The sequence below is a fragment of the Carassius gibelio genome, chromosome A7, assembly GCF_023724105.1.
Source record: "Carassius gibelio isolate Cgi1373 ecotype wild population from Czech Republic chromosome A7, carGib1.2-hapl.c, whole genome shotgun sequence".
NCBI lineage: Eukaryota > Metazoa > Chordata > Actinopteri > Cypriniformes > Cyprinidae > Carassius > Carassius gibelio.
In genome coordinates this window covers 4,203,454-4,230,795 of record NC_068377.1, presented here as the reverse complement: position 1 = coordinate 4,230,795, position 27,342 = coordinate 4,203,454, and the positions used below count along the sequence as shown (strand labels likewise).

The 27,342-nt window shown below is 36.0% G+C and overlaps 1 protein-coding gene and 1 pseudogene across 2 annotated transcripts in view; one reads left to right on the top strand and one right to left on the bottom strand.

Annotated features, from left to right (window-relative positions):
* LOC128016459 (adhesion G protein-coupled receptor A3) overlaps nt 1-18,467 on the bottom strand; it is a 47,887-nt gene extending 29,420 nt beyond the window's left edge. The window contains exons 1-2 of one of the 2 annotated variants that reach the window (XM_052600970.1): nt 17,375-18,467; nt 8,471-8,542 (exon numbers count right to left, since the gene is read on the bottom strand). In XM_052600970.1, coding sequence (XP_052456930.1) covers nt 8,471-8,542; nt 17,375-17,595 — 293 coding nt within the window. In that variant the 5' untranslated portion in view covers nt 17,596-18,467. The remainder of the gene's footprint in view (nt 1-8,470; nt 8,543-17,374) is intronic. The other variant, XM_052600969.1, reaches the window with a different exon arrangement.
* Nucleotides 18,468-20,359: 1,892 nt separating this feature from the next.
* LOC128016382 (cytosolic beta-glucosidase-like) lies at nt 20,360-23,453 on the top strand (annotated as a pseudogene).
* Nucleotides 23,454-27,342: the final 3,889 nt, after the last annotated feature.

Here is a 27,342-nt window from a genome sequence, read left to right as displayed (position 1 = left end):
CAATCGGCAAAATGAATCATTTTAGGTGATTCAATAATATCCTGATGTCCTGCCTTTTAACTATGAATTAAATATAGGAAATGACATACTGTAATTTAAGAATGACCACAGTAATGTGATCAGTGGTATAAGAAGGCAGTTTAGTATAGCAGCAGCTGACTGAACACCACTGACAGAACGTAAAATGAGCGCTCAACAATCCCAGAATCCAGTGTAAGAAAAGGGGCAGAAAAGTTCAAAGGCTACCGTCACTGATACCCAAAGCCCACACCTGTGCTAGTCAGCTAGCTCTGTTGAAAACATCATCACATCACAAAGTTCCTGCGTCAAAGGCCGACTAAACACATGAGCCACTTTGATGTCGCGCTATTTATGGTTTGAGGGTGGAGTGGGCACGCAATATGATGAGAGACAGAAGGTAGACTAAGGTGAAATCAATGATTATAGGCTTTCTTTAAGAACAGCAACATTTGAAAACGTACCAAGCAGCACGACTGTTTTCAACATTGATTATAACCAGAAATATGTCCTGAGCAGCAAATCAGCATACTACATGGGGTTTAAATTATCAGGAAATTTTAATTCTGGAAGTGAACTAGTCTTTTAAAAATGTGCATGTAATATAAACTGAGACGATGTGCATCAAAGTTTTAGAGGGGAAAGAAAAATATTCAAACAGTCCTCATCTCTCCAACATCTGCACTATATTGCATATTCATATTTGTTCTTAACTTGTTGCCTACATGACAAGAAAGAGTGCAAAGAGCTAAAGATAAAAGCCAACACCTCCTATATAACTGCACGTTACTAATGAAGAAAAACAGACTGGATGTGTGCAAGACATATGACAACATCTATGGGATGCACTGAGGAGGAGCCCAAACTACACTCAAGGGCCATTGGAAACACACATAATGAGAGTATTAGCTACTGTAAAATAACGTAACAGAATCTTTGTTCGCCAGTGTTTTAGCGCGTTGTTAAGGGAAGAGCGCATCCACAATGGATCCACACGACTTGCACAGTTAAGTTCACTTGTACATTTATAGTCTTTTGTGCAACTGTATGTTATAATATTGTGTTTATTTTATGCATATAAATAAATTAAGTTACTTTTATTAACCCCCCCCACCCCCACTCCCAACAGAATTTTACCCATGAGTCAGGTATGACACGCCACTCTTCATTAATAAATATTTCTAAACTCATACGGAATAGGTTTTTATGTAAAGAAAATGTGGAATAGCACATGGAAAAGCCTTTTCTTTCTGTGAGAAAACACATTCCCACAGAGAAGAGCTGCTGGAGCTTTAGGTCACAGTGGGCAGTTCTCTGGAGTGGAAAGGCAAACACACGGCCCGGACGCACTGCTCATAAAGGGTCGGAAGAGCGAGGGGAGAAAAGGGGGAATACAGTACACCCAATGCTTTTCCCAGAATACATTAAGACATGATGCAAATGTATGTGTAGTCAAATTTCAACACGAATACGCTGTCTCACTGCCATTTAATCCAAGTTGTGAAGAGATGTGATTGCTTTGTATGATTAACAGATTTAATTTAGGCTTTTAAACTCAATTTAATTTTAGTCAATAGTTCACTGCTACACCAAGAAGACCTACTCTATAATGCTTTTGGTTTGTGGTTTCAGGCCTTCCTTAAAAATATTTTGGTTTGCATTAACAGTACTTTTTTTTTTTTTTTTTTTTAAAGGGTCGGTAGGCAGGTATATTTGTTTTTTCAAGTTTCAATGCAAAAAAAAGTACAATTTTGGTGACGGTGATTACGTAGGTATGAATTTAAACAAATTATCATATCGTGACGTCACCGACTGGGTCTTCAACCCGTGGCCTCGGGCGCATAATTGCAAACCTCATTTTGATGCAGGCTATATAGACCACAAACAAATTGATATCTTTGTCAAAAACATGTTTATTGCATGAATTTCAGGTGAGAAGAAAATAAAATGTTTGATTTGAGAGACAAGTGTTCATTGAATCAATTGTAAAATCGATTTTGCATGTCTAAATACATTTTATACGGCAAATAACACCAAATATAGGTAAATCCATGGACAACAGGAAGGACGAATGTAAAAATTCAATATATTGGTAAAGACCAATATTTCTGATGATTTATTGGCGTTAAGTTACGTGCACAATGACAAACAGAAGTGCAACATTCTCGAAAAACAATAAGCAGAGTGGACTGCCATAACAATGCAAAACGTTTACTGCAGGCTTCAACATGGCTGTGTTTACGATTAGAAATATCAACAAAAACAAATCGCATACGGCGATTCTTACCTGAATCTGTATGTGTATGCATGAGACTGTCTGAATACCTGAATAGAGAAACATTGTGCAGAAGTATTATTTGCTGTTATGCATGTGTGTCCGAAGCTACAGTTGCTGTGTGACACGTGTTAAAAAAAAAAAAGAAAAAAGACCTGGATGTGCTCCGAGAGAAGGCCTTTAAAATCAATTTCCTATTTTAGTTTTCGAAACTTGTGTTGGTTGGTCCAATCGATTTGAGCAATAGTTTTTCGAAGTTTTAGACTAGACGGGAGAAGGGATGGGAAAAGATCTTTGTGCCAAGTTAAAGCAGTGTCGAGCTGTTTTAATGAAATTTTTAGATGTCTTTGAAGAGTAAAAAATAATAATAATTGGTCAGTCTTGACGCAAATGTACAACCGGCAAGTCAGTCAGACTAAAAGCATAAAAAATTATAATAATTGAGTCGGTCCTAAATTGACAGGGTTGGTCGGGTTACGGCAAACAAGAATATTTTTAAGGATGGCCTCAGTTATTATTCTTTTTTTTTTTTTTTTTAAGTTGACACAATTTGCAGTTTCTGAATTGATTTATTCAACTTACATTTTAAGTTTTCACTCTATCAACCCATCAGACATTCGTCAGCTATCTTGATGAACTTCTCCATAAAGTTTGGAAATTTTCTCAGTCTGCAAATTTGGTAAGTAAATATTTGTATTTATTGGTTTAATGTGTGTAAACATCTGTGGAAGCGGTTCATATACACTTACAGTATATGGACAACTTACACAGAAGTTATTTATTCAAGTTTAAAACAAAATGAAGGGATTTTAATTTTTAGGTGAACTATGTCTTTAACTGCAATAAGGCAGGCCTTCATAGGGTGTGAGGTGAAAAAAAAAATGAATCACCAATTCTTTATGAGTACATACACAAAAGCCAACACACCAGCACAGAGACAAAGAGCCAGAGAATAAGGTGTGAATCAGACTGCTGACATCTCTGGCTTCAGCGCCTTTCATTAGAATGACAAAAGCAGCACTGTGCTCTGGGCAGAAGGGATCGGAGTGAGAGAGAAGTGTTAAAACAGAAAGCCAGAGAGGGCACAGAGGGAGCAGCACTGGAAGGTAACTGTGCCGTGAAAGCCCAGACGCAGAAACCCGCCGAGCCGTCAAGAGAGCGGAAGATGAATTCCTCAGGCTTTCAAAGCGTGTGAAGATCAAAGATGTTTACACTTCCAACGTGTTCTAAAGACAAGGCTTCAGCTCTTTATCCCCTGAACTGTATCATTCTCCCAACATAAGAAGAGGGAAGAATTCCCTCACATTATAAACAGAACGATGCTCAGATTGAGTCTTGAATCAAAATGACGCTTTGCAAAAGGCTAAAATGTTCCAGTTGGAAGCTCTCAATTCCTCAGGCATCTCTCAAGACGACAAGGTTTACTGCGTGATGGAACACAGGGTTCCAGAACAATCACAACCGTAATGAACATCAATATCTTTTGCATTCAAGCAGAACACAAGTCAAAAGTCTGTCTGTTTCTTTGTTGTCTGAGAAGATTCCCAGATCTCTCTCAGCCCAGGAAACTGAGAAGAGAGCCAAGCTTGAAGAATTCTTCATTTGGAGGTACCATGACATGTGTATGGCACTTGTTTTAGTGGTAAGACCTGTGATGCTTGTTAAATTGTCCAGTGGCATTAGGAGAAAAAAATGATGAGGCATAATTTATGAATGAATGTGAAATGACAAAAAAAAAAAATTATATGAGTAGTAGTAGTACACACGCACACGCACACACACACACACACACTCACTCACTCATATACACACACAACACTTTTTTATACTAAATGCATTTAGTTTAAATTCAAACTATACTAATTTTTTATTCAACTGTAACTAACATTCAATTAAGGGTGTACGTTTGACCCCCAAAGCCCAGTTTGCTTGACTAGTGTGAACACTCTGTGCCACGCTCAGGACAGCGGGGGAGGGGGATAATCATGCTCGGGTAATTTTTCAATAGCCAAAAAAAGTGTTAAAAAACATAGATTTTTTTTATTGATTTTGAAACACGTCTCTTACATTCACCAAGGCTGCATTTATATATATATATATATATATATATATATATATATATATATATATATATATATATATATATACAGTATTGTTCAAAATAATAGCAGTACAATGTGACTAACCAGAATAATCAAGGTTTTTAGTATATTTTTTATTGCTACGTGGCAAACAAGTTACCAGTAGGTTCAGTAGATTGTCAGAAAACAAACAAGACCCAGCATTCATGATATGCACGCTCTTAAGGCTGTGCAATTGGGCAATTAGTTGAAAGGGGTGTGTTCAAAAAAATAGCAGTGTCTACCTTTGACTGTACAAACTCAAAACTATTTTGTACAAACATTTTTTTTTTCTGGGATTTAGCAATCCTGTGAATCACTAAACTAATATTTAGTTGTATGACCACAGTTTTTTAAAACTGCTTGACATCTGTGTGGCATGGAGTCAACCAACTTGTGGCACCTCTCAGCTGTTATTCCACTCCATGATTCTTTAACAACATTTCACAATTCATTCACATTTCTTGGTTTTGCTTCAGAAACAGCATTTTTGATATCACCCCACAAGTTCTCAAGGTCTGGAGATTGGGCTGGCCACTCCATAACATTAATTTTGTTGGTTTGGAACCAAGACTTTGCCCGTTTACTAGTGTGTTTTGGGTCATTGTCTTGTTGAAACAACCATTTCAAGGGCATGTCCTCTTCAGCATAGGGCAACATGACCTCTTCAATTATTTTAACATATGCAAACTGATCCATGATCCCTGGTATGCAATAAATAGGCCCAACACCATAGTAGGAGAAACATGCCCATATCATGATGCTTGCACCTCCATGCTTCACTGTCTTCACTGTGTACTGTGGCTTGAATTCAGAGTTTGGGGGTCGTCTCACAAACTGCCTGTGGCCCTTGGACCCAAAAAGAACAATTTTACTCTCATCAGTCCACAAAATGTTCCTCCATTTCTCTTTAGGCCAGTTGATGTGTTCTTTGGCAAATTGTAACCTCTTCTGCACATGCCTTTTTTTTAACAGAGGGACTTTGCGGGGGATTCTTGAAAATAGATTAGCTTCACACAGACGTCTTCTAACTGTCACAGTACTTACAGGTAACTCCAGACTGTCTTTGATCATCCTGGAGGTGATCATTGGCTGAGCCTTTGCCATTCTGGTTATTCTTCTATCCATTTTGATGGTTGTCTTCCGTTTTCTTCCACGTCTCTCTGGTTTTGCTCTCCATTTTAAGGCATTGGAGATCATTTTAGCTGAACAGCCTATCATTTTTTGCACCTCTTTATAGGTTTTCCCCTCTCTAATCAACTTTTTAATCAAAGTACGCTGTTCTTCTGAACAATGTCTTGAACGACCCATTTTCCTCAGCTTTCAAATGCATGTTCAACAAGTGTTGGCTTCATGCTTAAATAGGGGCCACCTGATTCACACCTGTTTCTTCACAAAATTGATGACCTCAGTGATTGAATGCCACACTGCTATTTTTTTGAACACACCCCTTTCAACTAATTCAACTAATTGCCCAATTGCACAGCCTTAAGAGCGTGCATATCATGAATGCTGGGTCTCATTTGTTTTCTGAGAATCTACTGAACCTACTGGTAACTTGTTTGCCACGTAGCAATAAAAAAATATACGAAAAACCTTGATTATTCTGGTTAGTCACATTGTACTGCTATTATTTTGAACAATACTGTATATATATATATATATATATATATATATATATATATATATATATATATATATATATATATATATATATATTAAATCTATGTTTTTTAACACTTTTTTTGGCTATTGAAAAATTCAGAATCAGAATCAATCATCAAAAGAATCAGTTCGGTTCAGACGCACTGTGTGTGATTCTGCTTCACACTGAATCACGCATGCACAGTATCATCAGCTCCTCGATCATCTAATCGAATGCATCCGACAGAAAAGGTTCTTGGTTCAGTGTACTGGTGATCTGAAAACCGATGCAACCGGTTCTTGACTCGAGAACGAGTCAATCTTTTGTTTGGTATCTGGCTCTGCTCGGTGTTCATCTTCAGTTCTCTCTTCACAGCAATTCAGTCAGTGTACTGTTTGAGTAAATGAATTACTCTGGGATATTGATTTGTTTGAACTCAGAGGGATTGTCAGCCACATTAAAAAAGTTTAAAGTTTAAATCAAATGATTCATTTGCAAACCAGACATCTCTACACTGCAGTGGCTCACAACAGACCCGGAAGAGAAGACAATGCTGAATAAAGTCGTATTTTTTGTTATTTTTGGACCAAAATGTATTTTCGATGCTTTAACAAATTCTAACTGACCCTCTGATGTCACATGGACTACTATGATGATGTTTTTCTTACATTTCTGGACATGGACAGTAGACCGTACACACAGTTTTAATGGAGGGACTGAGAGCTCTTGGACTAAATCTAAAATATCTTAAACTGGTTTCAGAAGCTGAACGGAGGTCTTATGGGTTTGGAACGACATGAGGGTGAGTTATTAATGACATAATTTACATTTTGGGGTTAACTAACCCTTTAACAAGACCTGCACTAAGGACAAGGAAAATACATCCTTAGAATCATTCCTCAAGGATGACATCATGTGTCATTCCAGCCTAAGTGAAGCACAGAACTAATGGACCTCTTCCATGTTTCCATATTCAAATGTATAGTCTTATATGAGAGCAAGCACAAATAAACCAATGCTTTCTTTAAATAAAGAAACTTCCAGAATGTCAGTGCCTTTATTCAACTCTTCTTTGAAAGAAACCGGTTCTATGAACACGTCCATTGGTCAGCGGCTGCTTTTCATTGATGTTAGCCGTTCCTGCGCCAAGACCAGCAGGTTTTTGGGGATGGTGCAAAGCTTCTTATTCTGAAATGGACAAGGTGTTAATGTTGTCAAGCAGAAAGTGAGCTAAATCTGGGAAATCTGGGAACGTGATGCACCTTAACAGCAAACACTAAATATGGCATTTCAATGTACAGGCTCTAAATTTAGCTCCAGCATTTGACCAGCGCTGCTACAGTGAGTGACTCTGAATTCCTAACAGAAGTACAGAGCAGAGAGGCAAACCGATGCCAAGACCAGACAATTGTGCTCCCTGAAGGCAACAGCTATAATTAACTTTCACTTGACGAGCCCCCTCAGTATGACCTCCTCGAGGTCTCCGACAGCCTTAGCTCACTTTCTGCTTGACAACATTAACACCTTGTCCATTTCAGAATAAGAAACTTTGCACCATCCCCAAAAACCTGCTGGTCTTGGCGCAGGAACGGCTAACATCAGAGACCGGATCATGTCTGCACCAAATAAACTTTTCAGAACAACTCAGAATGCCAAAAACATATTAAACAAAACTACTGTTCCCATTATAATCAACAGAGACATCACTACTGCGAAGAATTCCTTGCTTTGAATTGTAATCATCACATATTTAAATAATTCATTATAAATTTAAAAGTGGCTAGCAATGGCATAAAGACAACAAAGAAGAAAACTACTTTGGGTGCCACTTTTGTTGTAGTGGTTAATATATTTTAAATGCAGTAAATTGCAACTCCATTATAAAGGTGTAATTGCAATTAAGTATCAATCGAAATGACATTCAAGTGTATTTAAGTTAAAAAAAAGTAATTATGCTAAAAATATAATTATAAAATGACATTATCAAAATCCACTCAAGTCCTACTCAAGAGTAAAAAAACAACAAAACTAATTACTTTTAATATATAATTTCAAACTACAAAACATTTTCATTTAATTGCAATTAAGGTGCAATTAAGTGTTTGAAATCGTAACACTCAACTTTAGAGTGCACTTACAGCTTTATAACCTCAAACAGCAACATTACACACTATCTTAAGCTGAAAAAGATAAAAAAGCATGATAAAAAATATATATATTTATAAGTTGTCTTTTTTGAAAGAATGATAGTATACTTTTTTTCACAAGGGAAGGATGGTTCTGGATGAAGTTCTTAGACGAAATTTAGGTTACCACTCAGAAATTGTCATAATCACAATATATTGATGGTGCATAAGATTATTAAACGTTCTAAAAAAAATAGAGAATAAAAGTAGCACAAATTAAACTTACAGTCGTTCCAGTGATGATAAACCAACGAAAGAGCCATTCAGAAGTTCCTGGATTTTATTGTTACTCAAAATCCTGTGGAGAAAACACAAGAGATTGATATGAAAAACCATGTGACCACAGACAAACAAAAACTTACTTGAACTCAAGTGTAAACAGATGTAAAACAGTTTTCTTGTATCTTGAAAGTTCTTGCTCAAATTCATATTGTTAATTCGCTGAAAAATATTTTAATCATTGCATAATATTACATGAATTCTACATGATTGTTTGTGGGAAATACTTTATTGCCAAAGTGAACTGGGAAACCGAAGACCAGGCAGCTGAAAATACAAGAAACTAGCTGAGCTCTAAATCGTCAGAAAAAAAGCGTCGAACAGATGAAAATACAATGAGACATGGAAAATTACCATAGCAACCAACTGGGGTGGTTTCAGGTCTGTGCCGGTAGCCAAAAGGGTTTTACAGACTATATCACCATTGCGTCCTACTGGAAACTGGACTGTACTTGTAGTAAGTGTTGTGTAAATTAGGTTTGGGTGAAAATTCTTCTAGTCTAACAGAACATGTCTGAAACAAATCGGATGTCGCCTTGCTTCAATTTTCCACATAGATGACGGCCAACTGGCTGACATGACTATCAGCGGAGCGGCGCTTTAGTGGCTGCGCGGGCAAACAGCAGAACATTTGTTTTGCTGTTAAAACTGTTGAAGCTAAACACAGTCATTGCCAGCTTACAAGTGGTATACAATAAAGAAAACACTTGCAATGGATAAATAATGGACTGCATTTAACTTGGTTTTATTTTGAAAGATGAAATAAATAAAGTCTCTATGATGGCACACCATTTCAGATAAACTTTAGTTCGGGGTCCAGTTCTTACTATTACCTATTAACAGTGTTTCTGTGGATCAGTGGTAGAGCATTATGTTAGCAGTGCAAAAGGTTGTGGGTTTGATTCCCAAGGAACACACATACTGGTAAAATAATGTGTAGCCTGAATGCGCTGAAAGTCACTTTGGATAAAAGTGTCTGCTAAATGCATAAATGTAATGTAACTATGACTTTTGCTTCAATAAACTCCTAATCTGCTGCTTAAAAACAGTTAGTATGCTAGTTGCTAAGTATATGTATGGGGTGGATTAAGGGATCTAAAATATGTTTATGCAGAATAAGCATTAATATGTGTTTTATAAGTATAAATGTGCTAGTAATATACATGCTAGTGAGCAACGAGTTAATAGTGAGAATTGGTTTCTAAACTAAAGTGTTAATTTATTGTATCGTATCGAATCATATGATTTCCGACTCGCACTGTACGCAGTAGACCAAATCACAACAGACTGGACAATCTGACCAATCAGAGCAGAGAAGGCTCACGGAAAGGAGGGGTTTAGAGAGATTAGATTAGAAAGCATGTTTGAACTGCTTTGAACAAATCGTTTAAGAAACGTTCGAAAATGTGGTGATATTAAATGCATATTTTGAGAAAACAAAAGCATTTTTTGAACTTGCATGCATGTAAACCTATTGCAGGAGACCCCCAAAACCATATCAGGAATCTTAAAAATGGCAAAATAGGGTTGTTTTTAATTTAGTACAAGTTAAACTACATTTTTGCTTTAGCAACTATATTTTATTTTATTCCAATTGTGTTTATTTTACTTTTAATAAAAAAAAAAAATACTTTTACAAATTTTTTTTCAATAACTTATTGTGTGGTGTTACCAACTTAAGAAGTGTTACAAAGTTACATAGCGTACACTGCAGAATCATGTTTGGTTTTGCTTTCCGAGAACAAAACATAGGAGACTAGGGATGCTCATTTCGATTAATTTTCCCGACCGACAACCGCCGCTCGTTAACCGATTATTAATCGTTAACTGATAAGATTATAATATTGAATTGGCATTAAATACAAATAAAATTGACGCGTATCTGTGACCCTTTAAAAAAATACAAACAATTTTTTTTAATCAAAGGGTTTATTTTAACGTGCAAAGTGCAAACAGCAGCATACAGAACCTGGATTCAGTCAAAATTTCCACATACCTGCAGCATTTCTGACAGTGAGAGAAAAATAGAATAAAATAATACAAAGAAAAAAAAATAGGCCTACACTAAATATATTTTTTAAACTTAGATAATTAACAAATTAAGATGACAAAAAGAAAACACTGAATCCGTTTGAACGAAGCTTTCAAAAACCGGAATTTTTTTTTTCATTAAACTAAGATTTTTCGTTAAATAAAAATAGCAGCCCTACCTCAACACGTTGTCTAATTTTTATTTAAAAAAGCAACATATCAACCAGTCTGGAGCGCAACATGTTGACAGTTAGACCCGCGGCAGAAAACACCCTCTCCGATGGGACAGATGTTTCGGGAATACACAGGTAACGTCTCGCTAGAGTGGCCAGCTTCGGGAAGCGCCTTTCATTTGCTTTCCACCAGTCAAGAGGATTAATATCCAGAGAAGGAGGATCGTCTCTCATATAGATATCAACCTCTGCTTCTGGATAATCAGTGCGTTATATCCTCAGATCGCCCTGCATCGCATCATCTCCCTGATAACATGGAGGGCAGAGTTTGTTGCCCTTCATCGCTCGAAGCTTGTGGGTGTTTGCTTCGTAAATGGTACTGCATCGTACTTGTGCTACTGCTGTATTTTAATACGGCGCCGCATGATTTACAGGGAACTTTGTCACCCTTTCTGTTAAAATGATCCCACACAGTGTTTCTTTTCGCTCGCTTCATTTTGCTTCCCTTGCTCGGGTGCCGACGCCCTCCGTGAGTTTTTAAACCATGCAGCAAACTAAAAAAAAAAAAAAACCTTAAGCGCTTTAAACCGTTTAACTGATATTATTAATCGGTCAAAATGTTTACTTTCGGTTAACGGTTAAACGGTCAATATGAGCATCCCTATAGGAGACACATCTTCAGCAAGTCTCCTCCATTTTGTGTAATTCAGCAGTAAACAGTGATGTTCATTCCAGAGGAAACACCACAACTGTTTGTGGCTGGCTGTTTTTGGGACAGTCGTACCGGATGCGGTCTCTCACGCTCACAATCCCTTATCCACAGGTCCCAGCCAGACTGTTATTATTACGGGGTGCTGAGGGGTGACTTTATTACATGCTTGGTCTACAGAGAAACAGCCAACATATTTTTCTGGCTTTAAGAACACAAACAGTTCCTATCCTCTCTTCACTTTAACAGATTGTGGATTTTCAAGCTCCAGATGCGCATGCAGTGCATTAAGGAAGTAGTATACCAAGTGTCTAAAGCACTGAGAGGATGTATAAAAGATGTAAACATCAACAAGAAATCAAAATAGATACTGTTTACTCTCGTAAAACACATGCTTGGACTTATTGTGCAAGATTCAGTGTGTTATTCAAGAACTAAAACATAAAAAAAGGAATCGAATCGCAAACACTTGGTCCTCCTCTGAAGCGATTTTCCTTTTTAGGTTTTTCCGCTTAGGTTTCAGCCAATAGGAGCCAGCCGTATCCTCCACTATAGTCTCTGGTATCGAACATCCATTTTAAGCTCTCAGTGAAAGAAATCAAGTTTTAAAACTATTTTTATCCTGTTTCATTCAAATTAATTTTGAATGTAGTTTTGTATATTACATGATATCTAATGTTTCTCTCAGCTTATCTTTTCATCTGTCTGCAGTAACAGTTGTGTTTTTTTTTCTCAATCTGGGTGACTTTCAAAGCCTATTCCCTGTCAAAAGAAGGAGGAAAACATGTCTGATAATATTCTGAAGTCTGTATGTATAAACATGCAGACACTGCCTTGTGACTCTGATCTGTCAAGATAAATTTGAGCATGATACTGATATTCATGAGCGCAGCGATCTCCCAGCTGGGAGCCATTCCCCTCCTTCATACAGCGGGATAAATACTGACACACAGCTCCTAATGTGGGCCTGAGTACAAGTTTAACAGCTTCTGCAAGGTTTTATGGAGAAGTGATATAATTCAACTTAATGGAGCCAACAGAATACGTTCACAAACAAATAGAAATTAGTTCAACAATGATTAAAAAAAAATCTATTTGCTGTTCTTTTGAACTTTATATAAGAATCCTGAACGAAAAAAGTTTCAGAAAACGCATTAAGCAGCTTTTAATAAGAAGAAATCACCAATGTGGCACTTAAGACTTAGGTAATGGATACTAAAACTTCAGCTTTTCATCACAGGGATAAATGTAATTTTAAAATATCTTAAAATTAAAAACTTTTAAATAGTAATAAAAAAAAAAAACAACAACAACAAAAAAAGATATAATATATAATTGTATATATTTAATAATTGGGATATAATTGTTGCAATAACCAAAAATACATGTATGGGTCAAAATGATGGATTTTTTTCTTTCATGCCAAAAATCACCAGGATATTACGTATCCTGATTATGTTCCATGAAGATATTTTGTTAATTTCCTACCGTAAATATATAAAAACCAAAGGTGATTTTCTAAATTTTTTTTTTTTTTTTGCACCTTCAGATACCAGATATTCAAATAATTGCATCTTGGCCAAATATTGTCTTATCCTAACAAACCATAAATCAATTGAAAGCTAATTATTCAGCTTTCAGATGAAGCATAAATCTCAGTTTTGAAAAATTGACACTGTAAGATTGGTTGTGTGGTCAATGTTACCATGTTAATATTTATGTATTTGCCGTTAAGAAAAAAACGTCATCATTTTCACTTCTTTGCACCAACTCAGTAATAAACAGCAATATTCAACAGCATACATTTTATCATATGAAAAATTGCAAACTTCTATAGACATCTTCCTTAATGCCCAAATAAAAACACATCAAAATAATTACAATATCCACGATGTAGCTGAACTTTAAATAGCCAGTAAAAATCAATGTGAATAATACATCACAAATTAAGATCCTCCAAAGATCTGGCATGTCTGGTGGGCAAGAAGTAGGTGTAGACCCGTTGTACAGGCTAATATCAAGTGATAGGGGAGATGCATCCACTCGTCTGAGGCAGGACATTTAAACTATTAGCATTCAAATGAGCGTCTGGCTCGGCACCAACAGGTCTCTGATGCTGGAGACAGATGGTGAAGATACAGCCTTATCTTGATTTTCTGCAAATATGCATTGACCAAACAAATAACAGCACAAAAGTCTTTACAGAAATTCTAAATTGGTCCAAATACTTTTTTTTTCTGCAAGATCAAATCTTCCTAAACAAATCAAAACTTGGACTACACTAAAATAATATTTAGAAATATGCTCTAAAACAGGCCAAAAACGGATGAAGAGCCAAAACAAACTGCAGACAGTATTTCTCAGTCTCATGAAACTCAAATAATCACATTAAATGTGAAGTGCTCAATCTATGGAAGGTTTATTTTTGTTTTTTTTGCTCTCTGCATATTATGCGATAGAGAAAAATATTTTTTTTTCTTTGTGACTTGACCTATAGATGTTGTATTCCATATTGCTGCCAACTTGCAAAAAACTAAGGAATATATTTCAACGCTTTTTTGAAACCGCATGCTGCCAGTCACCAGGTGTGCTTTAGGGAGGAAAGATCACTTCAGGAGCAGCTTTCAACACTTGCCTAAGAGAAACAAGCTCTACGGCTGGCTCACATAAAAAGACAGCTGCACACACATTACACACAAGATCATATTGCTAAAACCAATCCCAAGTAGTAGGAGACAATGTAACTATTGGGTGGGTATTTATTGACTTTTCTAAATCCATTCACAGTATATATTTAGGAAGCGTTACTGCACTTACAAGTACTGGCTGACCGATAAATCGCCATGGCCGATATATCGGCCGATATTTGGCATTTTTTCAAATATTGGCATTGGCCGATAAGTTTTAAACAAATTTTTGAATGATAAATGAACATTTAATTTTACAATCCTTGCTGACTTGGTAAAATCCAGCTGTGAAGTGTGCATTTTTATCCAGCCTGATCGCATGTTCTGTGTGTTAAAATTTAAACTCGTGATTTCAAATTATGCTGTGCTTTATGCATTTGCCCAATGTCATATTCATGTAATTTTCTCTGTGTGCTGTATGTAAAATGAGTGTTACCCTGGCTTTATTTAAAAACATGAATCCTAATGCACACAAACTTGCCAGGAAACGGAGTGAACTGTTGGTTACAGTGTTTCCTTCCTTTTCCTTATATTTATATTTAAATATTTATTTGTGAAAGATACTTTGTCATCTAAAGTTTTATCCATTATCAAATTATTTCAAATTTCTTAAACATTAATATAATTTTTTATTATATCGGCTATCGGCCACCCTGCTTACCAAGATATCGTCATCGGCTGTCAAATAAACAATATCGGACGACCACCTTCTTACAAACAAACTCTCAAACTCCATATGCAAGCATAAGTCAGAATAAACAGAAGTAGTGACAGAGATTTTCTTTCATATTGTGAAGTACGATCAGTTTAGCAGATTACGGAACAAGAAAAAATTAAGGAAAGATGCTTTGTTCTATTCATCAGGTCATGACTGGGTCTTGAGATGTGAACATTGCATTCAAGAACAGAGGCAGATGAGCATGTGCTTGTAAATGACTGGAGAAATCCTGCATACATCTACAGTTGAGCTGCTTAATGCTGAATTGAACTTGTTTTTTAACTGAAGAACGTTACACAGAACTGAATCAACACTGAACTGACTGGAGCAATTACACTATTGTGTTTCTAAAGCTACTTTACAGCAGAATTTGTAATTTTCTTATATTTTATGAAGTTAACATCACTGATTATGTTACTTTGCTGTAAAGATGCTTTGAAACAATCCCTATTGTAGGGGTGGGAATCTATGGCTATCTTGCGATTCGATTACGATGCAGAGGCCCACGATTCGATTCGATTACGATTAGAATTAACGATGCATTGATTCATCACAATGTTGTCATACAACCTGAAAATCTATTAGGGGTGGGAATTTTCAGGCACTTCATGAGCCGATCGATTATGGGAGTCATGATCCAATTTCAAAATGATTCTTGATCTACATTTTTTCCCCAATTAATTATTCTGCTAAGCAAATAAATATTTACAACTTTACATCTTAAACAATATTGCAGTTATGTGCTTTTTATTTATAGTTGGAATCTCTGTATGTCAGTACTGCCATATTAAAAAAAGGGGTGTGAATCTTCACTGGTTTCACAATTAAATTAAATTAGGATTATCATTATCAACTCATTATTACTGCACAAGGCTACATTTTCATATAAATTTTATATAAAATGTATTTGGTTCAAAATTAACCTTATTTATACATATCTATATATATTTGCATTACTATTTTAAATAAGTGTTCTTTAAGTGTCCGAAAGTGTACAGACAATAGTTCCTCAGCAAAAAGTGGCCGCTTTAACCGGCTGCATTCACACACAGATCTATTTCGATATCAGATGTTTTTTTCAAAACCTATCTGTTCAAAACCTATGCATGGATGAATCATACACAAGATCTATAACATGAATTTAGAAAATAATTTCCATTTCATGGCAACTTCAACAGGATTGATCCATTTTTAAGTAACGACTACCAAATTGAGTTGCCAAAAATACTCAAATCAAAATACTTAAAGTGTTACAATGCTGTAAACCCGGGAGATTTTTCTAAACCTTTTTATAATAGGGGCACAGTAAACTGACCCCACATATGCATGCGAAGTAAAGGATTTCCCACACCAGGTTGAAGAAAGTAATTGATTTTCAGGGTCAGAGAAGGTCAAAAGAAGTTGCACGACTCCAAACTATTGCCTTGAAATGCCAGATTTATTCATGACCTGCCTACTTTCTACGGGAAAAAAAACAATTCACATGAAGCAATTGAACTGCTGGGTTTGCAACCCAAACAATCTGTAAATAGTTCAAGTCTGATATTCATGTGCCAAACCAAGTAACTGAGACACCATGAATGAAGTTTAAGTTTGGCTGTTGTAATGCTGAGACTTCCTGTACAGAGCCTGAGAACTCGACACTGCTGAATTTTAATTACCATTCTCATTCAATGGGACCAGCTCACAAAGCTTCACCATAGTGTAATGCTGGGAATCAGTTATAATATCAACCTAGGCTTCCTGAACAAATATCAGTTCCAGCCAAAATAGTTTTGGAGGGCTTAAACCACTGACCGAAACATTTAATTTGTGCTTCTCCAATGGTGCATGTGGTAAGTTGCAGCACCCATTTCAACAGACAAACACGTTAGCAGTGTGGACTGTGCACCCTTCACTGTGACCAAAAATGATGCTTGAGTAGTAAAAGTGTACAAATTCTAAACTTTTTGAGAGCCAGCTCATTGCTAAGAACTTCACTGCAACTTTTCTTCATCAACAGAGATGTTTTTTTTTATTTGGCTAAATGAAAACTTTAATTCAGTTCTGCCTTTTTAAATCTGAAATGATTTCATCCACGCCTAAATCAAGGTGTGCTAGACATACTAGAGTATCTTTATTTCCCCTCAGGTCAAAGTCTTTGCTTTTACATGTGTTCTCCCTCGCTCTGCAAACTCAGCAAAGCCGCATGAAGACAGACGAAAGCACCATTCAGGCTGTCAGACATGCTTGATATCCATCTCTGAAAGACACCGTCATGTGGGCCGCTTTTCATTTAAACCCTAATAAGGCTGCACCGCCAGCCAATGATAGAGCACAGGGGAAAGCTAAACCACACTGTGTAATATGTGTGATTAGTCATTTAGATTAAAGTCATGTATTACCTAAAAACTCACTCAAAACTAGCTTTTGCCCTTCAAACATTATTCCAGAAGGACCTGAAGGCAACAAATTGCAGGAGTGGCCCCTGTGATGACTGAGATACAGGACAATGTTAGAATGGTTAATGCACTCTAAAGTAGTGTTGACTTACAGTGAGACTGTTCTGTTGGGGAATGATTCGGGGGAAGGCACCTGATGGAGCTCCATGTTGCTGCAGACCACTTTTCTGTCCAGCGTGGCCCCAGACGGAGAGCTTTTCCCCGCACTTCTGGAGCGTTCATCATATGATTTACATTCCGTGGATCCCGCAGAGCTCGCGCTCCTGAGCGGCACGAAGGCCAGTAACAGGACGCAAGCAGCGCCCAGCGACATGACTCCTGCCTCCGCTGAGATTCACACAGGAAGAGGGGGTTATATTAGCATATAAATAGCCCGGAAAGCCTTTTGTGGTGGTTGTTGTTGTTTATATCTAAACACGACGCAAATTCGTCAAAAGCCATCAAGCAGAGACGCAGGTCAGCACTTCTTTTAAGTCATGGTCAAAATATTGACTCGACGCAATATTAGATGGGTCGATTTATAATGGGTTTAAGCAGCGGTCGAATATCCTCCTTTGTTTAACATAAGATTCATTTTACAACTCCACAAGCCCTCTCCAGTTGATCTGTAGCAAGTTTCCACTGTTTTACGCGAAGGTGCTCCACTTTAAGTCGCTACATTTGCTTTGTTTCCATTCGAAGCGGAGAGACCTCGCTCCCTCACCGAGAGAGAGACAGCTGCAACCATCCCGAGATAACAGTCTCACAAACTCCCAAAAAAATCTGATCACAAAAAAACTTTTCCGCTGCGCTTCTCTCATTGCGCATTTGGCCTCCAAGGAAAAGCGTTTTTCTATACGGTTGCTCTTCTAGGATTCCATAAAAACACGAAATATCCTCGTGCCAAACAATAAAGCCATTCTTGAGAAACCGAACGCGTAAAGTTGGATTTCACTTTGCGACTGTTCCACATAGGTTTCACTGCTGCTGTCGATCGCGACGGTAACGACGCTTTTCAAAGGATCCAAGCGGAACTTGTAACGCAGAGCCCCAAAGTAAGTAGGATCCGTGCAGACGGTCAGAACGCGTCCAGCGAGGAGTCAGTGTGCTGCTCTTCTCCGGACCCCGGGATCCATGTTCCATTTCCTCCCCTGACGTCATCATAGGTTTGGCCTGAACTCAAGTCAACACCGCTCCCTTCAGTCAAACCCACTGCTGTTACTCGATCCTTCCGTTTAAAAGATATTCTATGCTAGTGGGGTATTTGTTTATTTAAATGTAGCTAAAATAAATTGATTGCAACCACTTACCATAAAAAAATTAGTAAATTCAATGAATCACCTTTTTCTCTCTCTCTCTCTGTGTGTGTGTGTGTGTGTGTGTGTGTGTGTGTGTGTGTGTGTGTGTATATATATATATATATATATATATATATATATATATATATATATATATATATATATATATATATATATATATATATATTAATATTAGTTATTAAAATATACTAAAAATGTGACTTTTAATTTTTTATTTGTGATATCCCAGATAGCACACTTTCGTCTGCAAGATGTCTGTTAAAGATCTCTTCATCTGGAAAGCATCTGCTGTGTACAAACATCTGACAGACTTCAGTTGTACATACATTTTAAATCATAAATGTTTTAGAGACATCTTCTAAACGTCTATTTGACATCTGATAGGAAATGTCAGATAAAGGTATTGCAGTTGTAAACGCAGACGTCACATAGACGTCTCCGTGATACTATCAGGGATGTGATTGATAAGGTCCCTTATATATTTAGAGCAGATGCTTTCCAGATGAAGCGTTCTTTAACAGACATCTTGCAGATGTACGTGTGCTATCTGGGGTTAATCTGCTTTTCTGCTTGTCAGTGTCCATTTCTATTTATGTTGTTTAGAAGTAATATATCTTTTATTTATTTTCTTTGTATTGTAATCATATATAAATTGTGCTTATGTACAGGTGTTTATTTGTTTGTTTTCATTGTTTATGTTTCCCTTTTGTTTTGTTACACATGATATTTTGGGTAAGGTGCACTAATATTCAGATGTTTATACAGCATCGTATATACTTGCTTAATAAACAAACAAACATCAGATAAACAAATACATAAATATTAAAAGTTTTAAAACTTAAAACTAAAATTATATTTTCCATGCATTTCCAGGCCAGCAAATTATTTAAACTTTTAGTAATTTAAAACATGCTAAAATTGTTAGTGTATACAACTGGCCCACATTTTTATAGATTATTGAATTGAGATACACAATATAGTGTGTGTGTGTGTGTGTGTGTGTGTGTGTGAGGTTAAGTAAATTACACTAAATAAAAGTCAGTTTAAAATGTATAAAAAAATATAACTGACCCATTTCTGTTGTTAGCCTATTGTGTGAAATAGGACATCCATTTCCTTTAAGATTACAGCTTCCCATTGCAAAAACCACAAAATGCAACACAGTACTAAAGAATTGTGATCCATTGTGGAGGTTCTCATTGGTTTTTTAGTGGCCCTCACAAAAGGCTCTCTTTACACTGCTGTGCTGAAAACAAGTTCAGACAGGTTGGCAGGAAAATCAAGGTAGCCTATAGACGGGCTCCCTGAAGAGAACAATGCCTTGTGTGGAGCGTTTGTGACAGTGAATTGAGAGATGTTTCTGTTTGGAAATGGGAGCATCAATCTTTCTCATGTATTGTATTTTTGATCAGGAACAATTCAGAAGCCGTGTGGAGAGAGGACTGCACTGCATGCAGGTCAAAGGTCTTTGTCTTTAGGCTCTTCGATTTTCATTTCCATTAGTAGCCTAATATTTGCTTTTTAGTCTCTTAAGAAACTTGAGATGCACGCTTGCATTACAGATTGATCAGAATCAGAATGAGATTTATTCGTCAAGTGTGTGCACAAGGAATTTGTTGTGTGATTTTTTAGGAGCAATTGGTACAAACATACATATATGACACTGAGAACAGAAAAAACATTTAACAAGTCACAAAGACTAAGGAAAATTAATAAATAAAGTATAATAAAGTAAAAGCGTATTCTGTGAGATGTCTCCTTCATTAAAATCCATTAAAAATGTCTGAGCTGGATGCCACCATATTTCCACACGGCTTTGCGTGGGGAGCTGTGACTGCTGCTTATAAAATAGAAGGTAAAGTTTACGCTAGTGCTCATATTTAGGCTACTGTAGTATCCCGTCAAAATTGACTCATCTGCATATCCAGGGTGGAATCGCGACAATTTGCATTTAGTAAGAACACAAAAAGTACTATACTTTAATGTGGTATCATTATAATTATCATTATTATTTCCTTTGTTATATATTTATTTACCATGGTAATTAAATGGTATATTTTAAAGTACCTTATTATGCCATGCAAATACCATGTTATAATATCACTGTGTCATAGAGTAGATATTTTGGACTGTTATTTTCTAGCAGTCAGATATTCAACTTTGTTGTTTTGATAGATGTAGTACATTATGAAAAATGAAATGAGAATATGTATAATGTAGGTCTAAACTTTCAGCTGAATGTCTTGCAGGTGGCTGGGATGTGGATGGCCGAGGCCCCAGCGTGTGGGACACATTCTGTCATGCCAAAGGAGGGGTGTTTGAAGACCATACCGGAGATGTGGCCTGTAACAGCTATTAGCTCTGGGAAGAGGACCTGAAATGTATCCAGCAGCTGGGACTCACCCATTATCATCTGTCTATATCCTGGTCACGGCTCCTTCCTGACGGAACCACAAATCATGTAAATCTGAAAGGTGATCCGGGAAAAACTGCACTCTTAGTGTGAGGTGTCAAACACAATCTTTTGCTCTTTATCTGTGTTTAACAGATTGTAACTTATATACAAACACTGTGAAGGATACTTTGAAAATATAGCTTTTTACTAAAAGTCACAAAAAGCAAAATTAAAATGTGCTATATATCTAAATAGTATATTCACCAGTAGGGAACTGGAAATTATGAATACTGAGTAAAAATGCTTTTATTGAAGTCCAAAGGTTTTAAATCCACAAACTAGTTTGAGTAAACAAAGATCCAACCCTTGTTTGTTTGTTTTGTTGGGTAATTTGAAGTTGTTCAACTAGGAATAATTGTTTTACACATTTTATAATCTATTAACCCTGAACAGTGACTGGGCAGAGCCGTTGGACAAGGGCTCTCCTAAACATGCTGCAGCCACTGAACACTACAAGGACTTCACTCTGAGCCCTCTCTGCTGGGCACGGTGGATTTCTTTGCACTGAACTATTACATGTCTCGTATAAGATTTAAATGGTTTTAATAAGAAGAACAAGCTCAGTTTTGTGGGCGATCAAGGGGCAAACGGTGTCATTGACCCATCGTGACCCATTTGTTGGGTGCACTGGTTGGCCATTGTACCTGATGGATTGTGGAAATTGCAAAAAATATATAAAGGTACTTTCATTTATTTGAACAAGTGTCTACACTAGGGGTCGACCGATATATTTACCAATTTATTACATTATCAAGTAGACCGATAACCGATATTTCGAAACAATATATATGTCTGATGTAAAAATTTTAATTCATGTCAAAATTAAGAATAACTAGGGCTCTGACAAAAACGTTCTTTAAATGCGTTTAAATAATTTAATTGGCAAATCGGTTTTGGAAATAACCGATACCGATAACTGTAAAAACGCTTGAATTAGGTGCCGATAATTGGTCGACCTCTAATTTACACTTTATATTTAATTGGGTGTATATTCATTATATAGCGATATATATATTAACAAAATCATAAACATTTTAGGACACTGATACACCAGTCTACCCATTTATATCACAGAAAATGAATTTTCCCAGATAGGGCCGGTTCAGATAGAAGATGCCGACCATTCCCAGTTCTATCAGGACACTCTGCAGGAAGTTGTTAAAGGTACTGTCATATAAACACTGCAAAGTTCATTTTACACAGTTAGACTGTAATGCCATTGTGTTTACTGAATGCGCACTTAAATGTGTATATATATATATATATATATATATATATATATATATATATATATATATATATATATATATATATATATATATATATATATATATATATATATATATATATATATATTTATTTATTTATTTTTAATTTTTTTGCAGATAATATAATATTAATATTAATACATTTAAATAAGTCACAAAGAGAGTACTCATAAAAGAGTCAAACACTAAACATTAAAGATTAAACTCTCATATAGAACATATTCATGACTTTCTTAACACACTTTTAAAAGCACACTTTGTAATGTCAACTTAAAAGTTTTACTTTAAAGAGCATTTAAACCTTCTTTTAATGTTCTGAAAGTTGTTGAGTTTTAAGAAAGGACACTTATTTTGATATGTTGACTACTGAAGCACATGGAAAGTAGTTTAATATAACTTGAACTCTGTGTATGATTTGATATTAAATTCTAATATTTTAAATGTACTCAGTTGCAAATTTGTCATTGAAAATGTGCAATTACAAATATATTTCAATGCATGACACACAAGTTTTAGTATAAATAACATTAAGGTATGTTCAGCAGTAACCGTATTTCAAAGAAAACAGGCAATTCTAAAATGATACATAAAGATCACTCTTAAGGTCAAGCAATTATATACATTAAAACTACATTTTCATTTAATTGCAATTAATATGCTATTAAGTGTCTGAAGACATTACATTTAGTTCAGAATTTTTATTTTAAAGTATATTATTGCTGTAAAAAGTACACTTTTTCGAAGTATATCTTTTTCACAAGGGTGGCTGTATTCCTGAAAGTGTAAAATCCAGCTATTGTAGCTTTGAGACCCAGACGAGTTGAAGTATTTTAAATAATAAACTATAATGTGATAGGAGCTCTGTTCTGAGGATGATCTGCATGCTGTGCTTGTCTTCCATGTATCAGTCAAGATAGAGGGAATGTGAAGGGATATTTTGCCTGGTCTCTGCTGGATAACTTTGAGTGGAGTCATGGCTACAGTGTGCGCTTCGGCCTGTTTCATGTGGATGTCTCTACACCTGACCCTAAGCGCACCAGTTACCGCTCGGGCAGAGAGTATGCTGCTGCGATATCCAAGCATCGTTCCCAGACCAAACCCAAGAGCATTTAATTCCTATCACATTAAATCAACATAATATTACACTTGCAAAAATAACGTCTATTGTAAATGCTACAATTTTATTTTGGGGATACTAAATCTTAGTACTGTCTTTTTTAGAGCCTTACAGGATCAAAAGTGGTTATTTTACACTGTTATCTGCTCTAAAACACTCACTGAGTGAGTCAAATACACTATGAAAAAAAAACAATCCTGTTTAATTAAAGTTAGACTTAATTACTTTAGCTGAGGGCGCTTGATCTTTAAGCATGAAGCAAGAAAACAGCATGCGTTTTTCTCTGTCATAGAATGTACTTATGTGGTTGTCTTATATTTTGTGTATGAAAGTTTTGTTAAGCTGTATTTTTGAGCTGGATGAAATTGGATCACTTCTTAAATCTATGCAAAAAGCAGGCATTGTGTATTCAAAGGATGCACATAGACAACGTCTGATTTCTAAGAGTGGCTTTCTCTGACTGTGGAGGATATCTATTATTGTACGGAATTGTGCACAGAAAAAAATGCATAATAAGGAAAACAAAATATATATATTTCACCTTTCCAAGGTGACTTAGAAAAAGATTGATTGACCAAGAATAGTCTTCAAAGATGAATATTACATTCAAAGAGAATCAGGGTTTCAGTTCCAGTGTTTTGTTGATATACACTGCCTCTGTGTGGTCCAAAGTGGTATTATATTTGTCATAGCATTTTGTGCTGGTATAATGTTTTGCATTGCATTATGTGAGTCCTACAGGCATTAAACAAACCCTAATGGTGTAAAATGACAATGTGTATGAAATATTAATGTAACCAATCGTGTTAATTTACACAAGGCCATGTAATATACATGCAAACTGAAGTTACATTAACTGGATTGCACATTTAATTATTATTGAGAATGATGTTATCCTGAATGTAATCGCAGCACTGAACTCCCAAGGGAGTAAATGACTGCTGAAATTATGGTTCTGTTCTAATTATTCACCGTGGAACGGCTATTATTGCATCATCTAAACATTTAAATGCATAATATGAGATCACAAATCTTTAAAAATAGAACATTTTTTTTTTGGGGGGGGGGTGTAGGAGATTAAACATTTAAATATTAGAATCTGAATTATGTTGTAGACTTTTTGAGTAGTATTTTCCATATTGTTTTGTTCGGTCTATTTGAATTGGAGCACAAGTGTATTAAGGCATTTTTAATCCACATGTTCCAGTCAGGGTGGCAAAAAATACTATTTTAAACAGAATGTTTCTCGGCTCTGTGTTTAATTGTAACATTCAATCATTTTCACTGATGGGCAGTTGTACTTGTAACATTTTGACAGACCTTATGAAATATTCAGCGACAAGGGAACTCATTAGATTAAAATATAAAATAACTGAATATTTTAGCTGATAATTAATTGTTTCTAATATGAAGAAGCCTATGTTAAAAACCTGGAAATTTAGATTTGTTATAATTTCCAGGCTGGAAAAAGTCACGGCGATGACCTGATTCCTAAAACATAGTTGTTTTTCTCCCCTATTTATGTAGAAATATTAATTAATTTAGTTCACTTTAGTTCTCAAATCATTTTAATAACTATTCTTCACTAATCATGAATAACTTGAACAAAGACTTAAAAGTATGCAATACCAATGCCAATTTGCCTTGCCAATGTCTACACATACACAAGGAGCTATTGGTGGTCCAGTGGTATTTTGTGATAAACGTCAGATGAAGATGTTTTTCTATGAAATATTCTCAAGCATACCTTTATGTGTGTTTGTATTTTTTTTTGGGTGGGTGTTCATAAAAGATAGGAGACAGCAATAAAAGTAAACTCCCATACTGTCATGAAATTCAACTGACTGCTACAGCCTGTTTGGACTGAAGTGAATGGGAACACTAATGGCACAATTACAAGGGATTCGCAGTTTCTGCTGGCACGAGGTCTGTACTTTCAGCAGCCAGTTCAGCGTGGCATGTACATTTTCAGTTCCATTTAGTCCTGAATAATAGGCACTCACTGCGAACTGTCATCATCTGAATGGCTGAAAAAGGCCTCTCTCGGGCCCCAACAATGACAGGATTATATTCTCAATTGATACTGGAGAGTCTTTGTTTGTATAATATCTCAGAAAAAAAAAAAAAAAAAGTATAAGCTTTAGACAAGAAGCAGCAAATTTAGTAGAACAACAAAGAAATGAAAAAATACTGAGTGAAAAAATGAACATTTTGCAGTGTACTCACACTTCACAGCCTTAAAGGGTTAGTTTGCCCCCCCCCCCCCCCCCCCAAAAAAAAAAGGAAATTAGGCTGTGTTTTACTCACCCCCGAGGCATCCTAGGTGTGCATGAATTTCATCTTTCAGATGAATCCAGTTGGCGTTGCATTAATTATTATTATTTTTTTTTTCTTTAAAGCTGTTTCATGGCACTCAGCGGGTGTTGCATTGCTTCGGTCCAAAAGATGTGAAATAAACAGTGCCCTTTAATGAACTAACCCTTTAATGAATCTAAGATGATTTTCCATCCCGTCATAGATTACGTGAGATGCTTCACACCTCTGATGCTATTGGCATGCAGGTGCGTACAGGTAAGCTCCAGTCATCCATACGGCTGACACATGGAGCTATCAGCTGAGACGGTGACTGATGGCTGTAAGTGGGGCACTGGGAGTGATGGCATGCTGGAAGAGCTTGTTCTGCCCCCCCCACCATGGCTGATGAGAGATGGATACCACCCTGGATTGAGGGCTGTGGTGGATGGACAGGAGGAGGGGTACAAATGTGTGGCTAAACCTTGAGAATAGATAGCTGGTGAATTACAGCCTCTCATCTTCAGATGTGATGGACGGGGCTGTGGAAAATGCCCAGCGGAGTGAGTGCCAGCTGCTGCTGTTTGGTACTTTGGCAAGGACGGCGTGTGGCGTCTCACATGTGATGGACTATCTGATCAGTGAGCTTTTCTAAAACATATTGGTTATCTCTCATACCTTCCAAATGAATCACGGCATTGCTTCTCTTTAACCCTTAAAGGAATAGCTCAGGCAAAAATGAAAAGTTGCTGAAAATGTCCTTACCCTCAGGCCATCTAAGATATATATATGTATATATATATATATATATATATATATATATATATATATATATATATATATATATATATATATATATATATATATATATATATACATTAGTTTGTCTCTTTATCAAAACAGACTGGTGAGCAGATACACTTGCTCATCAGTGGATGCTCATCAGTGAATGGGTGCCGTCAGAATGAGTGTCCAAACGGATGATAAAAACATCACAGTAATCCACAAGTAATCCACACCATCAGTTAAGGTCCATCAGTTAACGTCTTGTGAAAAAAATAAAATAAATAATAAAAATAATAATTATATATATATATATATATATATTATATATTATATATATATATATATATATATATATATATATATATATATATATATATATATATATATATATATATATATAAATATTTATATATATATATATATATATATATATATATATATATATATTACCTCAAATCCATGATTCTGGCCAAAATCCAAGTCCTTTATCCAAAATATAGCTTTTTCAAGTGAAAAAATTTGTCTGAATCAGGAGAGAAATATACACAGATCAAACACCATCTATGAGCGAAAAGTCCATCTACAGGGTTCTAAAATAATTGTGAAAAAAAAAAAAAAAATTCCCTATAGATCCAATACTAAGCTCAGGATCACGCATGTTGAACAGGCCTGCTATTCTTGATGCTGGATGTAAAGGGTGTCGATGGTGAAATGGGCCTAAACCATTTTACAAATTTTTTGTAGGAGACACATATTACAAAATGGGTAGTAGCAATATTTTTAGTTGCTGGTTTAGTTTACTGTCACACTATTGATCAATTCTAAGAAAAAGGTGCCTTCTACA